Below are 17,601 nucleotides of genomic sequence, written 5' to 3'. Positions count from 1 at the left end.
GCTGGGACCTCGCCTCTGGTGGGTCTTCAGGTGCCCGTGCATCTGAGTGGGGAGCACTGGAAGTAAAGAGTACCAGGCTGCTCTAGGCACTTGGATACAGTGGGGAGAAGACATTGATCTCAGACCTGCAGAGACTGCGGGATAGAGGGAAGCCAAGACAGTATAGAGGAAATAAAGAAATCATACACATAAGGTGCCAGATAAGTTGGTTAAGTGCTCTGGAGAGATCTAGATAATCCTAGTAAAAGAATGAAAAAGACAAGCTAGCATGGGTCCTATTTAAAATAATGGAGGAGGGGATCCCTGGGTGGCTCAGCGGTTTAGTGCCTGCCTTCGGTCCAGGGTGTGATCCTGGAGTCCCGGGATCGAGTCCCACATCGGGCTCCCTGCATGGAGCCTGCTTCTCCCTCTGCCTGTGTCTCTGCCTCTCTCTCTCTCTCTCATGAATAAATAAATAAAATATTTAAAAATAAAAAATAAAATAAAATAATGGAGGGGCACCTGGGTGGCTCAGCTGGTTAAGCGTCCGACTCTTGGTCGTGATCTCAGGGTCATGGGATTGAGCCCCACATTAGGCTCTGTGCTCAGCGTGGAGTCTGCTTGAGATTCTCTCTCTCCTTCTCTCTCTGCCCCTCCCACCCATGCTCTCTGTCTCTCAAATAAATAAATCTTAAAAATAAATAACTAATAAATAAAACAATGGAGGCAAAGTAAGATTCACACCAATCCCACCACTGCCTTAGTTCACTGTAGAGATGCACCCTTGACACACTCCCCACTGGACCAGACGTGACAAGCCTTATTGTGAAACTCAGTTGGGCTCACTTCTCCTCTGGCCTCCGGCCTCCCCCACTTTTTAAAATTAGTGCTTCAGAACTTACTCCCGGTTTTACTTCCCCTGTAGCCAGACCTGCTGGAGAATACACAGGCCCCGCAGTTGGAGACCTGGATCTACACCCTGGCCCCGTCTGCAGCAAGCCGGGTGTGTATCCTCCCAAACCACAGCCCGCACATCTGGAAGGATGGAGGCAGTCATGAGGTTTAGGGTGATACCCCAGACTGAGGTCTGGGCACCATGGGCCTCGTGGATGCTTGCTTCCTTCCCAGCACTGTCTTCTCAGGCAGCTGGCAGGTGAGGCATTCACTGCCCGGAAGCAGTAGCCAGACATGTTCTAGGCTTAAGGACACGAACCTTCCAGGGGTCACATGCTGGGTGTCAGGGGTGGGGGTGCAGCAAGGGACTGCCAGATTCTGGAAGCTCTGTCTATAGGATGTGGATGGGCCAGTGCAAACCAACCCTGCGGCCTTCCAGCATTCACCTTGACTCCCAGGCTCCCCGGGTGTGACCCCCAACTCCCTTCCAGCCTTAAGTGCAGCAGAGCCAGCCTGCCCCTCAAGCACCACTCTCCCATCACCTGGCCTGCCTTTGGCTCATTTCTCCAAGTCATCCCCGCCCACATGCTGTCCCCTATTCCAGGAACACTACCCTTACCCTCAAACTCCACCCCCAAACTCTGTTTCCCCACCGACCCCCACCTGTGCCCCGGGGGAACCCACACTTCCCATTTCTCTGCTCAGCACACTTGCAAAGGCTGTTTGAACAAGCTGCTTTCCTTTTATATGCCTGTTCCCTAAAGAAGCTCATCTGTCTTGTCCGTGTGTGTCTCCCACACTCTTCTCAGGGCCTGGCCCTGAGCAGACACTCCCCAAAGATCTGGTGAATCAACTGAAACTAAGGACGCACAAGCATGGTGTACAGAGAGAGCGTCTAGGTGACCTGGAAATGCTGGTCCAAGTCCCAGCTCAGCCGTGGGACGGGGTGGGGTGGGGGGGTGAGGGCTCAGCTTTCTGATTAGTACAACGGGGTGGTAGGATGGTGGGAGGAGGGACAGCAGACCTGTAGGCCCCTCTCAGCCCCAACACACAGACTATGGCAGAAGAATGGACATGTTTGCTTGCTTGGCTCTCACCTAGGGTTTAGGCTGGGGCTGGACAAATCAATTGCACAGTCCAGCATTTATGGACAGTGGTCCTGGGCACTGGGGCTGAAGGAAAACAATGAGCACTCCTGTGTCCAGGGTGGCATCCTGGCCTTCCAAGGCAGGCAGCCCCACCTGCTTGCTTTTCCCCAGAGGCCACTCACCGCCCAGGAGGCTCAGACAAAGTTGTCCAGGGAGGAGAAGAAGCCTGAAGGAAGCAAATGCCAAGGGTCTTGCCTGGGAAGGCTTTCTAGGCTGACCTAGGAAATTTGAGCTAAAGGGAACCTATCTTAGCATCCACCCTTGCCCTCCACCCCCTCCACCCACAGACAGGAAAGCGATAGAAGGAAGGCTTCGCTGCCCCATCTTGGGGGAAGTGTGTCTGAGTCGGGAAAAGGCTTTGAGCAAACCAATGATGAACATTTTCCAAGCTGTTGTCTACAAACATGTAACCGCTGCTGGCTTTGTGGAGTAGAGCTTTTGGAGACAGAGGCTCAAAAGCTGGCAGTCCACAAGCTGCATCTGCCCGTGGATGTGTTTTGTTTGGCAGGCAAGATTTTACATTTTTTACAAATTAGTTCCAACATTTATAAAATCGGGATGATTTCATAAGAATCCAAATGTCCAGCTTCTCTGGAAAACCAGACAGCACTGGGCTGGAGATGGAAGAAGCTGCCCTGGGAAGAAAGGCCCACCACTTAGGATTCTGCGGGCAAGGGTGGGCAAGCGAAGACCCAGGCAAACAGAACTCAAAGCACAGAAAGCCCAGACAGCCACAGGCCCCAAAGCGTTCATTGCCAAAGTCAGCTAAAGAATCAGCCACAGCCCCTGGATGCAGGGCCCGCTACCCACAGCGGCCCCAGTCCCCACCACTCCCTATAGCCTCACACCAAAAGCTTCATGGACTCCTGTTACTCACCAGCCCCTGGAGGCATTTGGCTGGTAGCCTCTGAGAAATACATAGGCATAGGCCTCATGAACACACTCAATCCACAGGCCTTGTTCTCTATCATCTCCTCCACCTCCCCTGACACCCCACTTTCAAGGACAGAAAATCCACTGACATCAGAATTAAAGGCTACCTCTTGCAAAGAGCACACATCTACCCGGGAGAACAGTGAGAAACTTTCTAGGTAGGACGCCTGCCAACTACAGGATGTTTCGTAAAGATACGCTGAATAATTGACAATCTATCTGATCTGAGCTGCGCTTTTATCGCCACACATCTGTTAATCGCTTTACTACATCCGTACAAAATGCCGACATGTCAAACTCCAGGGAAGCATCCTCATAACTTATTCATGAAGAAAAAAATCGTGCACGATGATAAACTCGAAATAACAGAAATCGTTATTTTTACTTCAACTCTGTGTCCATTTGAACAGCTCCATTTAAAAATTATTTTAAATTTTTATTTATTTATGATAGTCACAGAGAGAGAGAGAGAGAGAGAGAGAGAGAGGCAGAGGGAGAAGCAGGCTCCATGCACCGGGAGCCCGACGTGGGATTCGATCCCGGGTCTCCAGGATCGCGCCCTGGGCCAAAGGCAGGCGCCAAACCGCTGCGCCACCCAGGGATCCCCTCCATTTAAAAATTAACACACTTTTAAAAATTATTAATATTTGATCAACACAAGGTACCTAATCTGAAGCTTCGGTCCTTCCCCAAACCCACCATGGATCAGATTTCTTTAGGCAATTTCAAAGTCTATTGGAAAGGCAGCAATGAGAGAAAAAATAATGAGAGAAAAAAATATATCAAGAACGTGATTATAGACTGGAAGACATACCTGCTTCTTATCCTGTGTTTTCTTAAAATCTTCACATGCTAGCCAAAATAAAACATTTTCTTCACTGAATTCCTTTTTTAAAAATTCCTATGGATAACGAGAGGAAAAAATATCAAGCAATATTCCACTTCAAAGAGAGAAACAAACAAATAATGCCTTTTCCTTCAGGGATGGGTTTGGCTAAATGCAACAAATGAGTGCGGTTCAATCTCCCTTTGACACCTCCATCCTGAAAAACAAAGCGTATGTTTAATGTTAAAGCTAGAATTTCATGTGCATTTGAGCTTGATGACTTGGACACCGTAAGGAAGAGTAAAAATGAAGCAAGAATCTACTCACAAGTCTAAGATGACAATAAATTACCAAAGAGTAAATTTAAGTGGGAGATATATTCATTCCTTCTAGACAGTGTTTAAACAAAATACATTCTTCTAAAATCAGGCCCATTTTTTTAAACAAAAGAAAAGAAACATATTAAGCATGTCTAAAAATGCCATGATGAAAACTATTTTAAGTTGGAGGTGTGTTTTTTTTTTTCTTTTTTTTTGGAGGGGGCCGATGTTGGGGGCTTAGCAGTACAGCCTGCTATCCCGCCGTGCACAGAACAGGGTCCTGCCCGAGATCTACACAGTGCTCACTGCGGCCTGGTATCCAGGATTGTAGGAAATCCTGGTGGCTGGCCCGCCACCCCGTCCCTTAGTACCACGACGGGGACCCACAGCATCAGGGCTCACTCTGACCTGAGCCAGGGCTTAAAGACAGAAGTCGGTGGGACTCAGGCAGACCTGGAGCGTTCTCAAAATTCACATGTGGTTCTTCTAAACTGACACCTGGGATTTCTGCTAGCCAAAACAGTTCTTTCTAGGCAGCCCTGACACCCCCGTCCTTCAGCCCTCCTCTCTGAGTTCAACTTCACTTTTCCAGCTGTTGTCCTTGTCTCTCACTGGATTAAAAGTGAATCCTGAGATGGGGTGCCTGGGTGGCTCAGTGGTTGACGTCTGCCTTTGGCTCAGGGTGTGATCCTGGGGTCCCAGGATCGAGTCCCGCATTGGACTCCCTGCATGGAGCCTGCTTCTCCCTCTGCCTGTGTCTCTGCCTCTCTCTCTCTGTGTCTCTCATGAATAAATAAATACAGTCTTAAAAAAAAAAATAGAATCCTGAGAATCCCTCCCCAACACCCAAGGGAACAAACCTTCACATCAGCGACACCCAGACCACCCCTCCCACACGTCACAGAGCTGGAAATTCTTTGTAGGTTTTACCTATGAGCAAAGTACCTCTTCACCCACCACTCCTAACACCTCCCATCCAACTATACAAAAACCAGAAAGAGTCTGGGCATGCCCCTCAGTTCTGGTCCACGGCTACCTGGGAGAGCGACAGCGTCTCCATCGTGGCCATGGCAAGTGAGAAGTCCTTATTCTCAGGTTGGGGCACAGAGTGTGAAAAATCAGCCTGTGTTTCCCCCCACAGGTGTCTAAACTACTTCATGTGTTGCAATCCACCCCCCCCACCCCCCCACCCCCCTCAACAATGAAAAAGGCAAACCCTAAATCTTTTCACGCCTTCTGGGTCTTCAAGCAGATTCTCCAGGGAGGCGGCCCATTTGTCTGTGCTCTTGGGGCTCTGGTGGCTGCTGCTGGAACTCCCATCGCCGCTGTGGATGTCTGTAAAGCAAAGTTCAGACTGTGTATGTGGCCCAAGGATACTTTCATTTAAAAATATCTGCATATCAGCGTCATCACCATTGTGGCTATCACAGGTCATGTACCAGAATCTTCTCCAGGCACTTAGCATGGGGAACTCACTCCAGCCCCGATGATAACCTCAGGGGGTAGGCACTGCCTTTTCCTCCTTTCCCACCACTCTCCATCGCCCTTCCCCCACCCACGCCCTTCCCCCACCCACGTGTCCTCTGGCCAACCCTCAGGCAGCCCTCAAGTCTCTCTCCCACCATCCTCCCAGGGACCCTGACACAAGGGCAACTACACTCTGCACTGTCTTGTAATTGTCATGCTGTCGTGTGATGAGTTGGATGACTGATGCGCTAGTCTGAAGGCTTCCGTGTCTCTTTATCTTACACCTGCAACACATAGCAGCTCATTGGCTGGCACGTAAATAAAAGGATGCACCAGCGCTGGGCCTAGGGTGGGAACAGGAAGGCACTGGCTACAGGTGCAAAATTTCAGGGGGTTGCTAAAAAGAAAACTCAGGCATCAAGATAAATGGTATTTTCACGCAAGATTTTGAAAAATCAAAATATGCAAAGAATTCCATAACAAACAAAATACCAAAATTGTAAATAAAGACCAGATGGGGGACGCCTGGGTGGCTCAGTGTTTGAGCGCCTGCTTTCGGCTCAGGGTGTGATCCCAGGGATCTCTCAAGCCCTGGGATCAAGTCCCACATCGGGCTTCCTGCAAGGAGTCTGCTTCTCCCTCTGCCTATGTTTCTTCCTCTGTGTGTGTGTCTTTCATGAAAAAAATAAATAAAATATTTTTTTAAATTGGCCGGATGGGTATTACTGATTTTTCCATTGCCTCCATTAATGGTTCGGCATCACACCATTCCTGTGTGTGTAGATTGAATAAACAACTCTTCGTACCTGCACCTCTGCTGCATTCTCTTTCTCAAGACACCTGAAGAGTTTCTTAACTCAAGGAAAGGGGATGGGGGACCTCCAGCTAACACACTTTGTCAACTTACTTGCCTGAGAGGAAGTGACAACACAAACATGCCTCATTCTACAGAATTCAGCCCCTTCCTAGAGCCAAGGAAAACCCATGGAATGTCATTTCGGATAGGCCCAAGTTCCAAACCCAGTTTGGCCAATTCAAACTGTGTGGTAAGAGGCAAAATTCTGTGGGCCAGATAAAGATAATCCTCCTACCTCTCTGGTTATCCAAAGGACTAAAGGGGAAGCACATCAGGCATTTAGAAGCTCACAGCGGACTCTCAACAAATGTTAGTTCCTCTCTCCTCTTCCCTAAAATAATGATACATCGAGTGAACTCTTTTTATAGCTAATGCTTTTTCTCCATTGTCTTTTAAAAAAAAATTCAACGTAGAAGCATATTTCTATAAAGAAAAGTTTGAATGTAGGAGAAAATAAGCTTTTAACTAAAAAAATCAGCAAAGCTAACCATTTGTAAAGGATAAGTGAAAAAAAAAGTCTTAAGAATATTAATTACTGGACGCCTGGGTGGCTTAGCGGTTAAGTGTCTGCCTTTGGCTCATGGGATCCGGGATCGAGTCCCACATTGGGCTCCCTGCAGGAGGCCTGCTTCTCCCTCTGCTTATGTCTTTGTGACTGTCATGAATAAATAAATCTTTAAAAAAAAGAATATTAATTGCTGCAAATAGCTAGGATGCCATACAGTTTAAAATGTTTTGGGAAATAAAATAAAATAAAATAAAATGTTTTTGGAAGAAAGTTGTATCTGAATACAGTGGACTTAAGAGTAACTCAGCTTCCATGATCTTTCATGTTCTATTGGGGGTCAACACACGAGTTAATTTCTCAAGCAGCTGAGACTCTGTCTCCCAGCATCTGGGAGAACTATCTGGATTTTAGACATTCGCTGGCTGACTGGAGCTAAAAAAAAAAAAAAAAAAGAAGCAGAAGCCAGAAGCCCCAAGAGGGGGTGGGGGCTGTTTCAATACACACTGGTGATGGAGCACGAGAGAAAGATTTGGGGCAAATCTAACCCTTTAATTGAGAAGCAAACTCACTTGAACACAATATAAATGGACCTGACGCTTCTCTAAAGTGAATCTTCGGTTCGTGGATATTACATTAGTTTCCTACTCTCTTTGCAAATGCTGGGACGGCAAGCTTCTGAACACTGAGTTTCTTCCCAACAAAGTATAAATCAAATCAAAGGATCACCATTATAAGAAAGTTCAGCACAAGGGTTCATTTTGCCAAGCATTTCACCAATTTACTCTCCTGTTCGGGGATACAGCTTGACAATTCGCTGCACTTCCTCAGCTGATCTTCTCTTAAGTAAATACACATGGAGACACAAGTGGGCTGCTCCCAGGGACAATGTTAGGCAGCCACAAATTTTTCCTGCTGTCACACAACACCTACTTTGCCCGTAAGTTTTCGACCTTGGTCTGAAAGGGTTCCAGAACTCCTGACATCCTTTTCAATAATAAACCAAACCACATTGGGGTTTTTACTGCCACGCTGTCTTGCAAATAAATACATGGTGGATTCCCATTTAACCAAAAGAGTGCTCTGGTTAACCAGATCTTCTGGTTAACTGAGAGCTCCGATAGCAAGCCCCACCATTAGATAATTGCCACCACCCCCAACCCTTAATTCATACTCAAATCATCTTGCATATTAGGTTTCATTTGATCAAAACGTCTTATAATTCAATACGCACCAGTCTGGTCTAGTCTCTTTTATTTTATAGAGTAAGAAGTAAAAGTTTAGAGGGTATAATGATCTATCCAAGGTGACTCAACCAAAGAACTGCTCAATGGAACCTATATTGAGACCAGTATAGAGAAGGTGACTGTCCCTACCAGGACCACCTGCACAGAACCCCAGGGCTGCTCCAGAAATCAGGACTTTGCAGATAAGTGGCCCTTCCTCTCAGTTCTCAGCTGGGCTATCATCTCCCTGCCGTCAAAAGTAATGAAATATTTTTACCACCACACTGTTACATAAAGGCACAAAATTTCCAGGGCTGGCTCCGAAAGTCCACCAGGATGTACTACTCTCCATAGCCACGGCCACTGGTGTCTGGCTTCAGTGTCCTGGATAAAGACAAATTCCTTCTTGCCTTTTTGCCCACCTTCTGCCCCAACCATTCCTACTGTAGGAATCTTCTACCCACAGTCTGTCTGATGTATGTTTTTGCTTTTCCCAGAAGTATTGGTTTCAATTTTTCCAAGACTTCCTGCTTGTCTCTCAATTTTGATAAAAGCTTTTGGCTATGCCTTTTTTCCTTAATCTTTCTTGACTGGCATCAATATAAAAAGATAGCTCTAAATAGAATAGCATTTGCAAACTCCATTCATTTAATGGTGTATCTTCTCTCCAAGTCATTATCCTGACCTCCTGTGAGACTGAGCCGAGGGCCTCCCCATTTGGCACTGCCCGAGAGATTGTCCCTCTACCTGGGGCGTTTTTTTTTACTCAGGGTTCTCTCCTCAGGAGACTTTTGCTACTTCCCAATGCATGTAAGTAAAGGTTTCCTAAGACAAGTTCACCTTAAAAGTTACAGTCAGTCCAGTAATCATCAGAAAAAGGAAGAACCTTTTTCCAGAGTAAGCAGGTTTATTTCCAAGCTTAAGAATAAAGGAAAACCGGATCTCTGGGGGGCTCAGCGGTTCAGTGCCTGCCTTTGGCCCAGGCGTGATCCTGGAGTCCCAGGATCGGGTCCCACGTCCGGCTCCCGGCATTGAGCCTAGTTCTCCCTCTGCCTGTGTCTCTGCCTCTCTCTGTCTATCATGAATAAATAAAATCTTTAAAAGAAAAAAAAAAAGAATAAAGGAAAACCAAGAGTTCCCAGCTTCCCAATTCCTGGCACTTAAAACCATGAAGGTATAATTTTCTTCTTTGCTTTTTCATTGATAAAAGTTGCCATTTTAGATGGATGACACAAGAAAGTAAGCCTGGAGGACACCTGGCTGGCTCAGTGGTTGAGCATCTGCCTTTGGCTTAGGGCGTGATCCCAGGGTCCTGGGATTGAGTCCCACATGGGGCTCCCCATGGGGAGCCTGTTTCTTCCTCTACCTTTGTCTCTGCCTCTTTCTCTGTGTCTCTCATTTACTAATAAATAAAATATTGAAAAGAAAGAAAGTAAGTAAGCCTTGAATGCACAGGTGGAAAAAAAAAAGTCAAACCTACTTTTCTAGCAGCCTTAAGATCACTCAAGCTAGGAGGGAACTATTGGTGATAACATTTGTTTCCATTTTGTCCTGCTCTTTTTTATCTTGTCTTGTTGTTTAGTTCACCTTTAAAATATTCTTGCAATGAAGAAAAAAAAAATTTTAACCTCCTGAGGTCTTTAAAGCATTTTGGATCAGATTTTTGTAGGCACAAGTCTTATTTTTCTTTTTTTTAAAGATCTTATATATTTATTCATGAGAGACAGAGAGAGGCAGAGACTTGGAGAAGCAGGCTCTCCGTGGGGAGCCTGCTGAGGGACTCGATCCCAGGACCCCAAGATCTTGACCTGAGCCAAAGGCCAAGGCTCAACCACTGAGCCACCCAAGTGTCCCAAGACTTCTTTTTCAATAAACTTATGTTCAGATTAATCTATCGTGAGCTAATAACAACAGTGAACACTTGTAAATGCTTACGCTGTGCTGGGTGCTGTTCCAACGGGGGGTTAAATCCTTCACACCTCCCAGGGCCCTGTGGTGAGCTTACGATTATCCCCACTTCACAGAGGAGGAAGCACAGATGAGGCACAGTGACTTGCGAGGGTCCCCCCGCTGGGAAAGGGGGGACTGTGCTCAGAGCACAGGCCCACAGCACATGTGCTTTACCACGAGGCCCTGTGGCCGTCTTTGTTTTTGATAAATGCTGAGGCCAGAAGACAACGGCCTTGAAGAGAAAGACAGCAGCTGCCCCGTGGGAAAAGACTGAGGAAACCGAGAGGGAATTCAGTGCAGAGGAAAACCCACACAAGACCGGGCCAGAATCATCTCACATGCAAACACAAAGTACAGACACTCTCCATTTACACTGATGTTGTTCTGGGTGGTTTCTGACTTCAGCAAAAGCCATTATTTCAAAGATACAGATGGCTGAGGCTGGTTGCTGGCAGCATATTTCGTAATGCATTATTTATAGATGCTGTGATGTCATATCTACCAGAGAGTTTCGCCAGACATTAATTCTTTGGAAATCCATACGCAAAAGGCATCTGTAACACTCCTCGGAACTGAATGCCTACAGCGTGGATCCCTCCTGTTAGTCTGCAGGAAGGCCTGGCTAATGATCCTGCATGGACCATTTTCCCAAGGCAAAAAATGTCCTGGGAATATCTCAATACGCAGCTTCCTCGAAGCAGAGTCAATGCACATCATCAAAGAGTCTATCCTAAGTACCCCTAAAACTTACAGCATTATTAAAGAAAACAAACCCAATATTCAAGCCCAGGAAGAGGCAGAAATGTTCACTCCAAATTCTGAAGTGGTTTGGTGCAACACACACACACTCACCCCCTCCCACGCACATACACACACACACACCATTCTCCTGTAAATATTCAAGGAAAGTGCACACCCCCAGAACTTTATTTAAAACCTCACATCAGGGGCGCCTGAGGGGCTCAGTCAGTTAAGCGTCCAACTCTTGGTTTCAGCTCAGGTCGTGATCTCAGGGTTGTGAGATCAAGCCCCGTGTTGGGCTCCACACTCGGCACAGAATCGGCTTCAGATTCTTTCCTTCTCCCTCTCCCTCCTCCTCTGCCCCTCCTCTCCCTCTCTTTCTCTCAAATAAATAAATACATTAAATCTTTAAAACCTCATATCAACTACACCCATCAAATGTATTACTTTTTTTTTTTTAAGTCATCCAAACTTAGAAGCAAAAAAATCGGTTTGTTACAACTGGTGATCTATGTAAGGCTCTGGAGAAACTGGGTCATGGAAACACTCTATCTAAATATTACTTAAGTGTTTATCGGCTCCAGTATCTAATGTCTGAGAATAACTACCCTTCGAGCATGCAATTCCCTTGGTGGAGAGGTTTGCGTGAACTGGAATTAGCAGAATATAAGAAGAAGAACGAAAAAGTATTAAAATAATCATCATAATAGCAAGCATCAAAGACCAGAGGAGGAGAGCAGACTGCAAAGAGGATTGGCTGGGCTCGGAAAGGGCTTCTTGGCATAATTTTGCACGTGAAGCCCAGACCTCAGGGGCCAAGTGCTCAGGCGGTGTCTGCAAAGGTCGCCTCTGCACCTGCGTCTGCCCTCCACACTCCCCCCAGCCCCTGCCCTGCCCCGCTGTCACCCGGGCAGTGGGCGAGCTGAGGACATCTGCCGACGGGGGCGGGGGCCACTCCTTACGTTCCATGCTCTGGGGTCCACCCGAGGCGTCTCACGCAGCCCAGAAACCCACTGCCTTCTCAGAGACGCTTCGTGTCTCTGCCCGGGGGCTGCGGGGGCTCCTGAGCACCCTTGGGTCCGGAGGAAAAACAAGACTCCATCCACATCCTCTTTTGAGTGGACTAAACAACAGATGGCCACTGGTTTCCAGTTTCTACCAGAGGGAAGGAAATCAGAACGCCAGACTGTTATTTGCAGCCTCCCTAGAATCTCTACTTTCTAGGCAAAGGCCCAGAAAAAATAAAATTACCCAGGAGCCCTATCCTGGGGGTGCAAATGAAGACCCCGGCCTTCACGCTTCCTTCACATCCCAGAAACCCTGTGCTGCCCCCAGGGCCTGACACTCGTGCACAAATGTGTCCTCGCTCCACCGGGGCCCCACCCGCCCGGCGAGGAAGTGAGCCTCGGAGAGGCTGTGCGCTTCTTGAGTAGGAGCTGCGCCTTCCCCAGGGTCGGCTGTGTCTGGCACTCCTGTTCGTGTTTACACTGATGGATGTTTCCCGATAGATTGGGGGCGAGGCAGGGGAGCGGGACAGCTGTAAAAATAGCTGCCTGGCTGAGCACTTGCTATAGATCCCGTCTCCACGTCACAGCAACCCTTGGAGGTGTGGGCTCCTCGGTGGCCCGTTTTACAGAAGAGGAAACTGAGGCACGGGGAGGTTCAGTAATGTGCTCCAAGCAAAGAAGAGGATGAGGTGGGACCCAACCACCCTAAGCCGTCTGGCCGCAGAGCCTGGAAAGGGAAGGGCAGTGACAGATGCAAGAAGTCAAAGGCGGGGCCCTTTTTCTCACGGAGCTTAAAATTAATTGAGAAGATGAGCCCAGGAGTTCCCAGCTGGCTGCCTGCCCACAATGCCACAGGCTGGCATGAAGTTTTCTTCACTGGTTCATGAACAAATGCGAAGATAAGGAAACATTTACCATGTCAGCTGTCTTGATATGGTCAAGACAGCCTCGGGTTGTTTTTAGGAAAGAGATCATTGTATTTATTTACACGGTACCAAAATCAAGAGACACAGGGGGAGTACAGGGGAGCAGGGCTTCCTGGCCTGTCCCTCAGCCAGCCACTGCCTCTCCCTGGACACAGCAACCTCTAGCAGATTCCTGTGGATCAGGACGTTTCTGACATGAGAAACTATCTGGGGTGTTCGGGGATGGTTGACGATGGCACGGTTTTCAATGTCCTGACTGGAGAAAGGAAGAAAGGGGAGAAAAGGAAGAAGGGGGTAGGAGGACAGGAAGGAGAAAAGTGGTCAGCTCCATATTCGTATTTATATATATACATATATATATTTTTTTAACTCTAAATATAACTTAACACGATGACTAAATGGATACTGCGTCAACTCAGGCAGGTGGCTCAGGACTTGGGTCAGACATTTGCGTTCTCTGGTCTGTCCCGTGGGAAATGGGTGGCTCTGCCCGTTGGTGGCCTCTGCAGCTGCCCAGGGACAGACAAAGCGGGCAGGCTGCGGCTCAGGGGCACGGAGGCCGGGAGAGCGGGCCCGCGGGAACAGGGAGACCCGGCCCTGGGAGAGGGCTCAGGAGAGAGGACGCTGTGGGGGAACAAAAGGGGCAGAAGTGGGAACCCGCAGCCACCCACGGGCGGAGCGAGAGCCCGGGAGCAGGCCGGGGAGAGATGAGGGGTCCCCGGGCGCTGCGCAGACGCAGAGGGGGCGGCACGGCTGACCTGCAGGCGCCTGGCAAGGCCCTGGAAGGATTCGAAGTGGCCTAGAAGGGGCACGAGGCCCCAGAAGTCTGCATGGGGCCGTGTGTATGTCCCCCCCACCCCCCCGACAGTGGATGCCTCCTGACGGCTCTTATCGAGGAACTGCTGCTGCGGCCTGCCCGGGCCCCCCCTGCCCCTCCGCCCCTCTCGGGGCTGCTGCCGTGGAGAGCTATCTGGGGGAAGCAGAAGACAACCAGGGAGAGTAAATTTAGTACAATTTAAACAGCAACTTTCCGAGCCCAGCGGCCCCCGGGGTGGTGGGGATTACTCCATCAAGGTAGGAAGCCCAGGAAGCCCCAGGAAATGGCCCACCAGGCACCTGCTGGGGTCCCCCCAACTTCTAACAGTGAGGAAAGGAGACATCAGTCACATAGAGTCGATGAAGAGAAAGAAAGCTCCAGCGGCACCTGACACCTGCCAGCCTCCAGGCCACTCTGGGTGGCACTGAGAGCTGACACCACCAATCCAGCCGGCCCACGGCCCGTATAAGACAACACCCCTCGGACCGCCCAGCCCCTCTGTCCCTGAACTGCTCTCTCTGAACCCACAGGCCTGAGCCAGTGATGATCTGCAGGGCAAGTTTCCCCAGAGGCCAAGACTGCTCTGCTGCTGGGTTTGTTAAAACAAAGACGTTAAGTTGCTATGTTGACTGTCATCTTTAAATAAAAACTTAAGCCCAGTAATAAATCTGAAACTGGTCCCAAGGGTTTAATGGGATAATGGACAACAGGCCTCGGGGGAGGACCGAGGCCTGCCTGCAGGGTGGGGATTCCCTCGACGGGTCACCCCTCAGTCCATTCGCAGAGGGGAGGCTGTGGCTTTGGCTTTGCTTTCCAAGTGAGCAGCATCACAACTGCCACCAACAGTGTGAGTCGTGGTGGGGGGCAAGAGGGTGGCCAGATTCCTTCAAGGGGTCCTCACACTTCAGTGGCCTAAGAATCAACTGGGGCGCTTATTGAAAATTCAGCCTACTCTCCCTGCCACCTTGGGTCCCCAAGACTGAATCTGTGGGTCCAGGGTGTGGCCTGGAAAGCTGCATTTTATCAACCTCCTTTCCACCCTCAGTTTGTTCACGAACACACTTTGGGAAATCTAAAAAAGGAAAATAAGGAAATCACACTTTGAACCTTGCAATTAGGGGTTTGGGACTCCAAACTCTGAGCTTGAAGACGTTGTCTCCAATAGGTTTTGCTGAAAAGCAGGAAAAGTCTACGGCAGAAGGTTCTGGGAGGCAGGACAGCAGTCAGGTCCATATCAGGGGCCTCCAGGGGGTGGATCCAGCACTTGTGGGGCTGGAAGCTTATACAATTTGGAGAGCCAGCTTAGGAAAAAAAAAAAATCAAAACTACCAAATAAAAATGTACAGGGTCCCGTGGATCGCTTGGCTGGCTTCCCAGCATCTCTGCCTTGGGTCCCACATTTCCTTTCTCACTTGACTCCTTTTCTCAGGGCTGGATGGTGATGCCCAAATGGCTGGGCGTCATTTGCCCTTTCCCATCAGTGGGGCACACTTTAAGCCTAAAAATCCCAAGGAGATTGGGCTCTTGGAGGCCAGGCCCCCAATACCAATCCATGATGCTTAGCTACTAATCTTTCTATCTGTGACCTCATCCCATGTCGTAAGGCTGAAAAGTAGATGCCCTGAAAGAGGTATACTCCACCGATGTCCCTAAAAAGTGCCCCAATCTTTCTGGGGGTACAATCCTCACACATGGAACACCCTTCAAAACCAGTATGCCTGAAAATGACACAAAGCAATGAATAACCAGGCAGGGATGTTCAGAGCAGCTCTGTTTATAATATAAAAGGGGGAAACTAACCATTCTTAGTCATTTATTATGTGCACTAAGGACTTCATGTGTTCCGGTGTGTTTAATCCCAGGACTCTATGAAACCCACTTTACAGAGGGGAAAACAGATGCAGGGGTGTGCTAGTAAACCAGCTATCCTAGGAGGGAAAAAAGAACTTGCTTTTTAGCATTTGCCCATTTCCATGGTGAAACGTAGTAACCAGTTCTCAGATTTCCTGGTAATTTGGCAATTGGCTCAGAGGTCAAGTGGTCACTGAATGATAGCCAGGATGGGAACCAGGAATTGAACTCTAGGGTCCAGGTTCTGACTACCCTCCTGTGAGTGAATAGCCACCTACACGGAACACCTAAAACGAACACCCTCCCACAAAGGAATCCTTTAACCCACAGACAACACAGCAAGATCTAGGAGCCCGCTGCCACAAATATAAGCTCTTTCCACTAACCCTATGAAATCTGCCTTTATTAGAGGTGTCCTGAATATTAAATGTGAAGATTTGCCTACGTTGCTGGATGGGAAACCAGGTCCATTCCAGTGCTCACAGAGGGACAGCTGTTTGGTTCCCATTTTGCAGATCTTTATCTGCACAGATACAAAGTTTCAACAGCAGCTGAGGCGGGATTTTTTGTCCCAGCGGGTCTGGTTCCAGTCTATCCTCTCAACTGCAACGTCTCTCATAAAATAGGATATTCAGTGAAAACAGGACACGGACCAATGTGTCCATAGTCTCAGCACTAGAAAGAAGTGACTCTTGGAGTGGGAAGGGGCAGAAAAGCCTCTGACCTCCACAGTCGGGCAAACTTGGGTTTCCAGGATTCTCCGTCCCCCAGTTAAGTGTGACTTGGGCCGAGTCACCTAATAGCTCCTGGCTTCCGTTCCCTCTTGTGCAAAGTGGCCTTACCTGTCCCTATCTCACAGGGTCGCCCCTCAGGGTGCAGACAAAACACAAAACTTGGTGAGCAGAGACCGGGGCCCACATTGCGGGCTCACGGGAGCGCAGCTATAACTGAGAACGAAAGGGCAGGACGGTTGGCATCAAAGCCACGGGCTCATCGTCCCCGTGGATTCTTTGTCTTATCCAACGGGCTCCAAAGTGAGGCTCCGGCTGGTCCAGTGTGGCAGCCAGGCGAGTCCGGGGTAGTGTCAGCGCGCCCCGGGCGCCAGGGGAGAAGCGCCGGCCCCAGCCCGGTGTTCGCCTGGGGTCCCGCCGCGCCCGGGCGCCGCCGAGCATCCCCGAGCATCCCCCGCGAGAGGCGGCCGAGCTCCAGACGGGCCGGGCCCCGCCACGTTCTGCTTTCGGGTCCGGAGCGCGCGCTCCCTCCGAAGTTTGGGGGCGCGTGGGATGCCCTTTCCCCCCAGACCATCGCTCAAAAGAAAACTGCCGTTGTTCCCCCTTTTGCCCAAACTTCCTCCCCGGGGCGCCGTTCGGGGCCCTGCGCCCCCGCCGCGGCCACGACCGCAGGGGCGCCAGGGGGGACGGCGCGGGCGGAGGAGGGGCGCGCTCGGGGGGCGCTCGGGGGGCGCTCGGCGGGTGCGGGCACAGGGGCGGGGGGGCCCGGGACCCGGCGGGCAGCGGCGGCCGAGGCGGCAGCTCCGGGCGCCCCGACCCGCAGCCCCGGGCCCGGGCGCCGCTTACCTGACGGCGGCCGCTTCCTGCTGAGCCTGCTCACGGCGCGGTTGAACATCGCCGCGGTGGCCCCGGGAGGAAGGAGGAGCGGCCGGGCGGCGCGGCGGCTGAGCCCGAGGACCGCGGGCAGGAGGAGGAGGAGGAGAGGAGGAGGAGGGGGAGGAGGGGAGGAGGAGGAGGAGGAGGAGGAGGAGCCGGCTCAGCGCCGCCCCGCCCCGCCCCGCCCCGCCGCGTGGCGCGCTCCGTGCGCCCTGCCCGCCCTGCCCGCCCTGCCCGCGCCGGGGCCCCGCTGTCCAGCCCCGGGGGCGCGGGAGGCCGCGGGTGACCCGACGCCGAGGCCCGGCCCCGCGGCCCGGAGGGAGAGCCCCGGCCCGGGGCCCCCGCCGCTCCCCCGCCCTGTCCCTGCAGCCCGCGGCCAGGGGCGCCCCCTCCGCACGGGCCCGGGCTCCCCGCGGGCCGGGCACTCCCTCCGGGGAGAGCTCCGGGGTCCCGGGCCGCTGCGCGCGGGGGGCACCTGGGCGCCTTCCCCGGGGGCCCGGGGGCCCGGGGGCTCCGGGGCGGGCCTCGGCGGAGCTCGCGCGCACCCT

At 50.7% G+C, this 17,601-nt stretch overlaps 1 protein-coding gene across 3 annotated transcripts in view; it reads right to left on the bottom strand.

The window, feature by feature from the left end:
- Window positions 1-17,183, bottom strand: part of RGS10 (regulator of G protein signaling 10) — a 39,379-nt gene extending 22,196 nt beyond the window's left edge. The window contains exons 1-4 of one of the 3 annotated variants that reach the window (XM_077877438.1): window positions 17,024-17,165; window positions 6,659-6,754; window positions 5,317-5,435; window positions 3,769-3,855 (exon numbers count right to left, since the gene is read on the bottom strand). In XM_077877438.1, the coding sequence (XP_077733564.1) occupies window positions 3,769-3,855; window positions 5,317-5,435; window positions 6,659-6,695 (243 nt within the window). In that variant the 5' untranslated portion in view covers window positions 6,696-6,754; window positions 17,024-17,165. Of the gene's footprint in view, window positions 1-3,768; window positions 3,856-5,316; window positions 5,436-6,658; window positions 6,755-11,807; window positions 11,968-17,023 lie in introns of those variants that run through there. The other 2 variants (XM_077877437.1, XM_077877440.1) reach the window with 2 other exon arrangements.
- Between the last annotated feature and the right edge of the window lie 418 nt (window positions 17,184-17,601).

The sequence above is a fragment of the Canis aureus genome, chromosome 29 (assembly GCF_053574225.1).
Source record: "Canis aureus isolate CA01 chromosome 29, VMU_Caureus_v.1.0, whole genome shotgun sequence".
Taxonomy (NCBI): domain Eukaryota; kingdom Metazoa; phylum Chordata; class Mammalia; order Carnivora; family Canidae; genus Canis; species Canis aureus.
Note: the sequence above shows the minus strand (reverse complement) of the source record. Positions and strands in the feature narration are given on the sequence as shown.